The sequence below is a fragment of the Barbatula barbatula genome, assembly GCF_947034865.1.
Source record: "Barbatula barbatula genome assembly, chromosome: 4".
Lineage (NCBI taxonomy): Eukaryota > Metazoa > Chordata > Actinopteri > Cypriniformes > Nemacheilidae > Barbatula > Barbatula barbatula.
Window position 1 is genome coordinate 3,471,848 of NC_136768.1, and position 12,399 is coordinate 3,484,246.

General features: G+C 38.5%; 1 protein-coding gene across 1 annotated transcript; it reads right to left on the reverse strand.

The window, feature by feature from the left end:
* Positions 1 to 621: 621 nt before the first annotated feature.
* On the reverse strand, positions 622 to 9,311 carry LOC306892790 (uncharacterized protein). The gene is made up of 2 exons (XM_079454087.1): positions 9,110 to 9,311; positions 622 to 5,920 (listed from the first exon to the last, which is right to left on the reverse strand). The coding sequence occupies exon 2, from the start codon at positions 5,864 to 5,866 to the stop codon at positions 1,277 to 1,279; it is 4,590 nt and encodes a 1,529-aa protein (XP_079310213.1). The 5' UTR covers positions 5,867 to 5,920; positions 9,110 to 9,311; the 3' UTR covers positions 622 to 1,276.
* Between the last annotated feature and the right edge of the window lie 3,088 nt (positions 9,312 to 12,399).

The following is a 12,399-nucleotide window of genomic DNA, read 5'->3' on the forward strand; positions in this document are numbered from 1 at the left end:
TAAGTTAGTTATAGGTTTCATACACTTCTCTGATCTAATAAAGGCTATGGGACTCATGGGTTGAGCTTCAAGCAGCACCACAAGGCATCTGCATAGCATCACACATACAGGACATACACTTTGTAACATTAGTTGGTCAAAAGGAGACAGTAGTCTGTACTTATTGCACAGTCACGAACACTGGTGTGTTGTCTTTGAACACTGGGTTATGTCTTTGAACAGTGTGAGCTTTTTGGGTGTCACAGTATGGATTTAACCATGAGCTCGCTGTAATAAAAACTACATTAGGTAAGAAAGGGTCTCACTTATGACTTTACTGTACATAATATGGAGTCAGATATGTATTCGGAGGACATCTTCAGATGAACTCTGTCTCTTTGCTTGCTCGAGCAAATAAAGATTGAATCTATTGAAACCTGGCTCATAGGTCTTTGTGATTTCTTTCTACATTGGACGAACGGTTCTGCCACGACATATTGAGCACGGGAAAATAATCTGGCAAATGTCATTGACTTACAATAAAAGCTGTAGAGGTAGTTTTTCATGATAACTAATGAAATAAATGAAACCTCACTGTAAACTTACCATTCTCACTCTTATTTCCTTTTCTTTATTGACATCGGTCAAGCATCCTCCATTCTATCCTTCAAAAACCTCTTAAAAACTCATTTGTTTTCTGAATATTACACCTCAGTTCATGATCTGTGATTTTTGGGGGATTGTTCTTATATTGACTTTGGAAAGTGACCTTGGAAAGGCACTTTATAAACATAAATTATTGTTATCTATAGCATAGTGAAAATGTTTAATTTTCTTGCTTTTTCGTATGGGTGTATACGTCCCAAAATATATCAATTTTTTACCTGTGTGTTTCTTCTAATATTTACCCTGCAGGATTTCTTTCACATGTAGAGCCAAGTCCAGAGTCAGTAAAACGATGTGAACATCAAATATCAAGTAAAGCGTTGCGAGAGATTTTCTGTAATACAATCAACTGCTTGAGTTTATTCTTCATTTATCTTTTCCAATGTAAAACAATAACAGAACACAACTTAAAAAAATATAAAAATATACATTTAAAGTGAACTGTAATTCAGTCCCATTGCATAATATATAACTACAAACAACATAACTATTGTTCGAAACTATATACAAATATTTTTCTTAGCCAGTAAGAAACAGTAAACAGTCAAACTCTTCAGCAATGTAGTGTAATAATAAAAAACGGCCAAATGCATATATGTTTAAGTAAACATATTTGAAGTAACAAACAAATTTAGTGTTTTTGTATATTTTTGCTTATCTCCTCGCTGTACAGGAGTATGGATCTTTGAATCATTTGTTTTTTTAATGCTGGCATGTTTGATTTTAAGAGTTCATGAGGTTTAAGGGGTTTTTTCTTCATTGGTTCTCCTTTCCGTGGAGACTTGGGAGGTGGCGTAATTTTTGCTGTTGGTATAAAAGTGCTGCTCCACTGGTTGTGAACTTTTTGCTTCGCAGAAATCACATCTGAATAGTCACTGAAAGAAGACAATGTCGAGGGAGCAGAAAAACGATGCCTTTCGGGAAATCTTTGGCTCGTGTTTTTGGACAAATCTTTGCAAACATTGGTCACTGTTAGGGTAGCGGGGGGCGAAAATTTGCGCTGTATGGCAGCACACTGATGTTCGTTTTTAGACCCATATAAAGCAAATCTCACTTTCTTAGTTGTTATTTTCTTCTCTGTCAGATTGTCACTGTGCACCTCAGGCGGAGTCATGTTTGACCTGTGAAGTGTTTTGTTCATAAACTGTGTTGAATAACTGGACTGTTTCTCTATCACTTTTTCTTTGTGGTTCTGTGAAGTTTTATCAGTCACAGAATGTGAACGAGGATCTGGTCTTTCATCTACCGGTTTGTTTCCATTGTTGGCACTGTTGCAGTTCTGGATTTTGCCACCAGGGCGGTTGACTGCAGATACAGCTTTGTGTTTTTTCTTTTGAGGCCAGCTCTTTTTAATGACAATATCCGGAGCGAAAAGAACAGAGTAATCAGAAATAAACCTAGATCTGCTGGGTTTAAACTTATGTTGGAGAAATGCAGACTTTGAAGGTGGTTTGTTTTTCTTTGATTTGATTTTCATTTTTTCATCTTTTGTTTTATCTGGTCGAATCTTGGCTAGCTCTTGTTCAACATTACTTTGAATCTCAGACACTATTTGTTCTGGTACTGAATTTACCACCACGTCTTTAGTTTTTTCTGTCAATTCTTCTACACTGTTTGCTGCATTCGAAGCAATAACTGTCTCCAGAACTTCCATTTCTAAAGATGGCAGACCACAATTATCCTGCATTTTTCCTGATGCAGCGTCATCACCAAGACTATCAGTATTATGCTTGTGCAGTTTGTGTTTCTCTGAATTTTCATCTTTCATTTTATCTGGTTGAATCTCGAGAATCTCCTGATTGACAGGATGCTCAATCTCAGGCGGTTTTTGTTCTGCTACTGAATTTACCACCGTGTCATCTTTTGTTTTTTCGGTCAGTTCTTCTTCTGCAACGTGCACGTCAGCAGAAGCAATAAATGGCTCCCGAATTTCCATTACTGAAGATGGACTGCGATTATCCTCCAGTTTTTCGGACTCACCGTCACTGCCAAGAACATCAGTCTCATTACTTTTAGGAGAACACGGATCCATTTCGAGGTCAAGCGATGGTGCCATGTCCCAACAAGGGGGGCAAAAAAGTTCTCTATCGCTGTCTGTCACATCGGTGGAATTGGATGTCAGAATGTCATTGATGCCACAACGAGAGCAAATCTTTGCTTTGTTATATTCACGGTTACTCTGACTGGGTGAGGATACCATAAACTTTGGATGCTCAACACTGGATTGAATAGATTCCTTTTCTAACTGTTGGAAAAATGTTAACGCTTCCTCGGATGACAATACTGTAACATCCATCAACAAGGAATCGTCACTTGAATTTTCATCATTTGAAATGTCCTCGTCAATAAATATATCTGTAGATTCAGTAACGACCTCCATGCTGTCCGAATTCTCATCTTCAGAAGTATTTTCTACCGGCAATGTGCCTGTGGTGTTCGTTGAGATCTGCATTTTATCTGAATTTTCATCTTCAAAAATATTTTCTTGTAACGTGTCCACATTTTTAGAAGCGATCTCCATACTGTCCATACTATCATCAGAAATATCTTCAACCTGCCATGTGCCTATAAACTTACTCCTGGGCTTCGTGGTGGAGGACTCTTCAATATCTTTTACAGCATCAGAAACAGCGACGACCAATTGCAAAGCTTTATCTACAGAGCATGCAGGAAGTAAATCTGACACAGGCAAATGATCATGTAGTAGAGTCTTAGAGTCCAAATCCAATTGTTGCCCAATGTGTGGAACAGATTCTTTCTGTCCGATAGTTAAATTGTCTCTTATATGTTCTTGACACATATTTTCTTTATTTGTGGAATCGTCTCTCTGTTCTGAAGACGTGTCTTCGGAAAGCGAAAGGTCTGTGGGAGGCTTTGTGTTTAGATGCTTGTGGTTTTGCATGTTGTCACCTTGGCTCTCAACTGTTTCCTGTTCGTTGGAGACACTGCAAAGAGGCTTGACTTCAGAATTTTCTGCATCTGAATGGTTTTTGTTCTTGGTGTCCGTCCTGCCAATCCCTGCAGTAGGTGTGAATATACTTACAGAGTCTGGTTTTACACCCTCATTTACATTAAAAGGTGTAACTTCAGGGTCTTTCAAGAAATTTGCACCTAAATTGTCTGCGGGGACAAAAGCGTTACCTGACGCCTCATTCGAGACAGTGATATAATCCGAAAGCGGTTCTGAAAGCACTTTGGCAATATCCGCTGGCTGGCCATCGACATTTAACCAAGACGACATGTACTCCTCAAAGGATGAACAGAGCTCATCGGTGACGATATCACAATGAGCCACTTTCTTAAAGTCTTGTGTGATGCTTTCAAACACCACAGATTTGTCATCTTTTACACTTTCCACATCAAAGTACGATCTCACTTCACGCAGTTCTTTTAAATGCCTTTTAAGGTACCCAATGTCTCCATTCCAGTAGAGGTCAAAGATCTGATTGCAAACACCTTCAGGTTTCTCTAAACATTCAGCAGATGACTCTTTCATCTCCAAAGACTTAACTAAGTTCCTCAGGTATTCCAGCGTGTATGCAACCACCGGCACGTTGGACAATTCAAATGAAGGATCCCTTGAATCACAGTTATTTTCACATCCCGCTGTTGGATTAACAGAAAACAAATCTGAATTTTCCGCCGTGCAAGAGTCTGCAGTGTTCTTGGTCTTACTTTCAGGACTCATTCTGTCGTTCTGCTCAGACACTGGCGAGGAGTCTTCAGACAACAGCTTATCATTTTTTTCTGTTGTGATGGGGTTTTGTGAATCAGATTCTTTAGCGAGCGACCACGCATCAGCAATCTTTAAAGGTGGACTATCATCGGTCTTCATGTATGCGTCATCTTTCGTCTTGGAGTTAGAAGCCAGCAGGGAAATGGGTGGGACAATTGCTACGGCTTTGTGAACTTGCTGAAATGACTTCTGTATGGCAAACACAGCTTCAAGACATTCGGCTGGGTCAGTAACGTACTGAATGTCATTTTGCCTTTGCCCATCGTTTCCATTTCCAATGCTGTTCTGTTTGACTACGGCCATCTGGCGGGTGCCAGGTAAGGGAGACTGCAACCCACTTAAGTTTTTGGAGGGTGACTTCTTCCTGTAGAACGTCAGAGTTTGACCAACGTTCTTTCGTTTGTGCGGCGGTTCAGCTGCAGACTGTAACACTGGCTCTGATAAAAGTTCCCGTAAAAGGGAGTTCTGGTCCGTCTTGTTGGCAGGACGGACGTCCGACCGGTTCTGATTGGTTGTTGATTTGTTCTTCAAATCTTTTTCTTTCTGTAAATGCAGAATTTCAGAAATTTTAGAATTTATATAATAATTCAAGTTAAAATGTCTGGAAGTGGGGTCCAACTGGGCTTCACTTCTGGGCGCCGTCTGGTTTTGAGCGTTTTGTTTAACATTACACATTTGAACGTAGGCGTCTGCATGTGGATGCCCAGCGCTGCTTTGATTGTTCTGAAACTGAGCTGGATTTGACTCCAGTTCTGGTCGGCTCTGTTGTACGCTATTGGAGGGTGGTAAAATATTAATGTGTGGTCCACCAGGTGGCAACGTGACAGAGTTTGGTGATGTATATCCGACTGCCGTTCTGCACTGAGCTTGGTTGCTGATAATTCTCCGCATTATGGTTCTGGTTCGGGCAGTGGGGTTGTAATGTATGGTGTGTCCGGGTGTCAGCGCAGTCTGCTGTTGTCCAGGCAACTGTTGAGGATTGATGTGATCTGGTCCAGGCTGAAGTTGTTGACAGGTCCCATATGCATGAGGTTCACTAGAGCTTGAATGAGAAATTAATGTCTCTGTGTTTCTGTTGTTCTGATGAGAGGCAACATATAAACATGCTTGTGTGTTGAATTGACTATTAAATCTATTATTGCCATAAGGGTTGTCGGTAGCTTGCCCTTCAGCGTTGTCGACCACATTTGAAGGGTTGTAGTGTAGCTGGGGTCTTGTGGGCGGTTGTTGGCCAAAGGTCTGGTTTGCATCATACCGACCGTCAATCTGTTGCAAAGCAGGAGCAAAGGCATCCGAGCGTACAGCTTGAGGGGCACTCCAGTTATTTACAACCCGTTGATGTCCGTTGCAATGTCTTTCCTGCTTTGTGGAGTAAGGCGGGGGCTTGAACTGTTGCGGTTGGAAATTTGTGGGTTGAAAAGGCAGCTGTGGTTCCTGGTACCTAGGTGGAGGTCGCTGATTTGACCTCTGGGCGTATCCTTGCATGTCAGTGGCTGTGTTGTGGCTGCTGCCTTTGGCCTTAATTAAAAAATAAGTAACCTGAAAGCAAAGATTTAGAAAAGCAAATACAGAAAATTAGGTCATGTAGCTAGGAATATAAAAATGGTAATGCATTCATATCAGTCAATGTTTAAACACAGTTACGACTGTGTGAAAACATATGGTGTATAACATATATTTTATACGTACGGTATTAAACACGTATTGTGTATTTTTAGATATGCTTTTATTGAGGCCTAAGGTTTACATTTCGTTAAACTTTGTTGAATTATTATGACAAAGACAAAGAAATAAACCTACATGTACTTCTATATTTACAAATCTGAGGACACTAATATGTGTTTGTTTTAAAAACGCTCTATGCCCACATTAGCATTTTACAAATGGTGCCCATCCAGGCCGAAATGTCCCGAAACAGCTTACATTCATGCACTATGTGTCGCGGCAATGTAGACAAAACGTGTAGTTTTTTTAATGGACACACAACAGATAGGTTGCACAAGACCACATGTGTATCCAAGCGGTCGCAATGTTTTTATATTCCACACGTAAACAGCAATTTCAAATGTATTTACATGGGGAGGGATTTTTCAAAAAGCTCAGCTTCAAAACGCCACCTCCTTGTGGAAAAATGGTTTCTCAATGCTGAATAAAACCTCAGACTATGGTTACACGTACAAAAATAATCTAACATTATTTCTCAATTTCCCAGACAAACTAGCATCTGACACAATGTGTCTACTTCCATCGCAAGAGAAGTTCCTGTTACAAACATGTTTAGTGGCAAAAGTTCCTGATATATTTCAGCAGATGGCAACGACTTCTATCGGGAGTGAAATTCAACTGTCTAGGATCATTAAAATAGCACAGAGATAATGAAAGAATGTGGTCATAATGACCTGAAAACTATCTAGACTTTCTCTGCAAACATCAAGCACGGATGACGTTTTTTTGTTTTATAAAAGTACATACTATGAAAACTACATTTGTGCAGAATGAAAAGTGTATTCTAAATAACATGCAAATATGTTTTCTCTCATTATGGCCAAAACAGAGAGAAAAGGAAGGATTTTAGAAAAAGCATTAACTGGACTGAGATAACGTGTGAATTGTTATCTTGTAACCAAGCCAAATATCTTTCAAGAAGCCCAGCTGTGCTTGTACTTGTTGACGACAGATAAATATGTAACCGAATAATGATGTCATGCTGCTTGGGAAACACTTAAAAAGTGCTGGATGAGAAACTGCCAAAAAGAAACAGTTGATCACATTGTGAGATCATTGGTTGTGTCTGCATTAAAAAAGGAAACTGGAAGATTAATATTTCGCATCGAAATTTTAGTGTCTTAAGCAATAAAACTTAAAATCATGTTTATATACTTTACATCTGTTCTCTTTCAAAGTCAGACCTTTCTCCATATAAGAAAAGATCTGTTACATTCTGTCCCTTTTCCAAGGCCAAAGCTTGTGATAAGACAGGCGCTCCAAAATTAGTATTGTAAAATATCGAATGTTTTCCAAATAAAAAGCTTTCCCGTAGCTCAGTGGTAAGAGCGCGGCGTTAACAATGCAGAGGTCATGGGTTCAATGCACAAATGCAACTTAAGTCGCTTTGGATAAAAGAGTTCTTCCCATAATTGTGGCTCCCGGTATCAGAGGCCGGCCTTCCAAAAATGTTCGCTGTCAATCATTAGGTTGGTTAAACCTAATAATTGAAACAAAACAAACTCCAAGATGGACCCCAAAGCAAAGTGAGAAAATGTCAAGATGCATGAAAAAAATCTGGCTTATTCCGTTTTTGAGCCGATGCTAAATCATTAGGTGGCCCCTTTTCTCTCCTGGAATTTTTCTCTCTTGAAGGATTTTTATTGTGGTTTAAACGTGTTTTTACATTGCTGATTTGGAGTGAACTTTCTGTACCAGAATAATATGTGTGTGTGTGTAAAGATCAGATTACGCAGAGCTCGTCGGAATTTGGTGAGGGGTTTCGTGTGATGCTCCACATATGTCGGGAAAAGCAGTGTGAGCTAGTTGGCTGAGCAGAACTAAGGAGAGAAAGCGGATTGGACGTGTTCCCAGGCTTCCCCGGCTAAGAAAAGACACCAGTTAAATATTATAAATAGGCTTTGTTTGAGGTATTGTTTGAGACTTCTGATCAATAAACTTCAAGATTTTACTTTGACTGGCCGCTTTCCAATTCTGAACAGGCAGAACATTGAAGAAATGTTCCTCACGCTCTCTGTCTGCCAAGCCAAAAGAAAGGCAGCAAGAAAAACACTCCAAACAGGCAGATCAGCGTATGTTTTCTATGAGCCGTTGCATTCACACACAGCTGAATGTGTGACTATACACAAACCCTGCTTGTGTTTTTTAATATCCCATTACTGTGTGCTGGCATCGTGTGTGTGAAGAGACCAGACAATGTGCAGAGGAAACTCATCTTAAAATAAGCATGTGTGTGCGAATGGAGAACATGTGTTGTTCGTGAAGGGGTCCTCTGGTATGTTTCCAATGAGACTTATAGAAATACTTCTCCGTGTGGATGATGTTTTTCCCAAATTTGAACTGGGTCTGAATGAAAACATGAACGAAAAAAGAAATATATGGGCCCACAAAACCCCATCTGGCCATTTACTTTTGCATAACTTAAGTTAAATTAATAAAAAACTGTATCGGGTTTACGGAACCGCTGCATTGTTTTCACTTCCATTCTGAAGTCTTGAGTTGCCTGTTGCTTTAAACCCACAATGTAACATATACATTGTAACTTATTTCTTGATATCTATTTTATCTTTGATAGTCTCTTATCTAAACCAATGATATTTAACTTATTTAAATTTTGAAAACAACCCGTTTCTGGTGAAGATTGCATATCACCAAAACCCTGTGAGTGGCCGCTAAAATCAATGAAATCCCCTTTTAAACATCAAGTGACAAACGTAGCCTAATATATAAAAAGATCATGATCTATTATATTTTGACACAAAGCCTACAATTGCGTAAAGACAAATATGTTACACAGATACGCGGTTACACGTAAACCTGCATTACGCGTAAGGACGAATGCGCAAAATAAATGCAAACAAGAATTAGGCTAAATAGTCCAATTGCGTTGTATCGTTTGAAAATGAAAACGTGTTTCTTAAACAAAAGGGTTTTCCTAAACTTCCGTCTGTCCTATCCGAGTCCTAACATTCAAATCCTCACAGTTAAAAGTTCAACACTTACAATTCACAACCCATTTCCGAAGCATAGCCTACTGTATCCACTCGATGTCTCCAAACGTGTCCAGTGCGCTTTTTAGAACAAAAACGTGGATCCCACGTGAATCTGCCGATGTTTAACGCGTTACATCAGTCGAGTTTGTCCTCCTATAAGCATCAAACACCAAGCGTGCAAGGAGCGGGTCCGCTGCAAGATATTTGAGCGCGTGGTCGTGCAGGGCACAGGAGGGGCTTCAGCGCTCTGACGCAGAGGGGACATTCATGCATAACAATGGAGTAAAAAACATTGGCATAACTGTGAGAATCTAGGTTTTGCATATTATCTTTCCTGCATATTATTGATTAGTTTATGCATTGTCTCTGCTCTTCTACACGTAAAAAAGGGCTTTGCATGAGGGTTTGTGGGAAGAAATGAAACCACAACATCCTGTAGAGATTCTGCACCAAAATACACAAAGTGGCCTACTTTGCCTTTTATTCGTCTGATACTGTTGTGCGTCGTCTTTAATGCAGAAAGACATCTCGCCAGGTGCCAAAGTAATACGTATGATATGTTTTTCACAAATACATAAGCACAAAACACTCATGCACAAATGATTTAATACACAAATGGATTAATAATTGTATTTGTATGTCAGTGTAAGCATAATATAGCGACTTAAAAACTGTGGGAATATAGATCGATATAGAAATGGATGAGTAATTTTGTTTTAATCAAATCTATTTTCCCACGTGACATGATTAAAGTTTAATAGATATGTTTTAATCATATAACCTTTGTGTTTAATCATATTGTGTGCTATATAACCATTTAAATTTTGTTTAATTACATTGACACAGAAGGAATTCAGTTTGCAAACAAAGGCTGGTTTCAGAGAAGTTCCTGCCAGATGCTGTTTTGCAGAGGACGGAACGTGGTCAGCAAGAGTTCAACAGGACCTGATCGGTTGCTATATATATTCTGTATATAATGTGTGTGTGTAAAACTTGGCTTGTACAAATAATGTTACAGTGTTTTCCAGCACATAGATATAGTAAAATTTATGAAAGGGGGGGGGTTTCTCTCAAACCAAACAGATAAGTTCATGTTATGTTTTAATTAAATGCCGTGCATTCCACCAATAGATTTCCAGCAACCAGATACGCTTTTAATGGTGGTTGGTGCATTATTACCTCATTTTTTTAACATACGGACAATGTTTCAATTTAGACTGAGAGTATCACAAGCCAAACATCCTGTTAAAGAACAAAAACCCCTTAAACCGTCAAATAAAAAACATCACGAGTGGGCACAAATAAGATGCTCTTGCGGCTCAAAATAAAAACCGTCATGAGAGGGGACACCCATGATCCTCGGACGGATCTTTTGAATAGCCTGCCTGAATCTCAGCAAAAATGGATCACAATAGTATGTGCTTTTTAATATGTTCACTTTAAAGAGTTAAATAATAACGAGCTGTGTTGTGGAAAATTGATCTTGTAGTTTCAAAAAATTGCTCAAACAAAGAAGGTCCAGGTGTCAAAGAGTAAACTTTATTTGTTCGAATCAAACAAAGTGAGATCTTCCCAAAGCATCCCCAGTTACAGTGTTTTCAAGCCCATATTTATAGTAAAAACTGGTGCAGGGGGTTCGTCTGTTACACCAATCAAGTAAATTCCCGTTATCTCTTATTTTTAATAACCAATAACCCTGCTTCTGCCACCAATAGATCCCAGGCAACAGGATGCGTTTTTAATCGTGGTTGGCGCATAAACAAATAATTAATGTGCCCATATTTGGACACTTTTCCAGTTCTCTTCCGGTGAAGCAATTTAGTGAACTCATAAGGCGTCCTTGGCCATATGCAATAAATTGGATTTGTCTACCAAAATGTGTGTGGGGTGCGTGCAGGTGTTCTATGTAACTGTATCTCATCCTCTGAACTTTATTTGAACTTTTTCGGCCTCAGGCCTCTAGGCCTCACAGACATCACTGGATTTTATATTGCTGTAGAATGTTGAAAAGTATTCTTAAACATGCTATATAAGTATTTTTATGTAAATAATCATTAAACAGGTATACGGATTGTAACTTTAAGTCATTAAATCATCTTAGTCATTTGCTCACAATCATCTTGAATTAAATGTGGTTAAATATGGTTTCTGATTATATCACTAATAACTAATACTTCTATGAAATGCTTCTTAATGACTGATAAAAAGTGTGATAATAAAAATGTAATGTGATGCATGCATAAATGTAGATAAAAAGGAAATATTCAAAAGAAAAGGAAATATTCAAATACATGCATAAAAAGGAAATATTCAAAAGGAAATACTCAATCATCTTGAATTAAATGTGGTTTCTCATTATATCTAATACTCCCACATATTCCAATGTTCCTATGAATACTTCTTAATACTAAAACAGGTAGATTATAACTGTGGTATATAATACTGCACTTTGCATGTGAAAGCATCATCAAATCGTCTCAAAACAACCCAGAAATTACACAATAGCTGTTATCTTTATTGAGTGGAGTTCACTTAAATATTGAATCAAAGGGAAATCAGTATAATGCTGAGTCAGGAATGATTCTATTCATATAGGTCATGGCCGGGTTAGTTCAATATAACTCAGCAAAACATTACTTCCTTTGTTTCTAGTATGAGATCATGAACAGTTAATGCAGACGGCACATGATAAATTCCAGAAAGTGAGATGGGTTGATAAACAATAACAAAGCCTAGGCTTCGCAGACATTACTGGATTTTATATTGCTGTAAAATGTTGAAAAGTTTTCTTAAACATGCTATATCAGTATTTTTATGCAAATAATCATTAAACCGGTATACTGATTGTAACATTAAGTCATTAAATCATCTTCACAAATCATTCGTATATAATAATCTTTGGATGAATGTGGTTTCTGATTATATTACTTATACTCCCACATATTCTAATGATCCTATGAATACTTCTTAATACTGCTTATGTATATTATAACTGAGGTAAATAATAGTGCATTGCATGTGAAAGCATGTGAAATCAGCATCAAATCATCTCAAAACAACCCAGAAATTACACAATAACAGCTTGTTGGGAGATGTCTTTTAGAAACACCACACATCTTACCTGTGGGTGTGTTTTCTCTTTAAATCTCTCATTCCGCTTTACTTTTCAAGCCTGTTGAACACATTCTCTCTGAAATGCATATGCAAAGTCTGAAAGGCACTGAATGTGCTGACCGCGTACTTTTGCAGACCTCAGAATGTGGGTTTGGGGGATGGGTTAAATTCTTTATTACCCTGGTA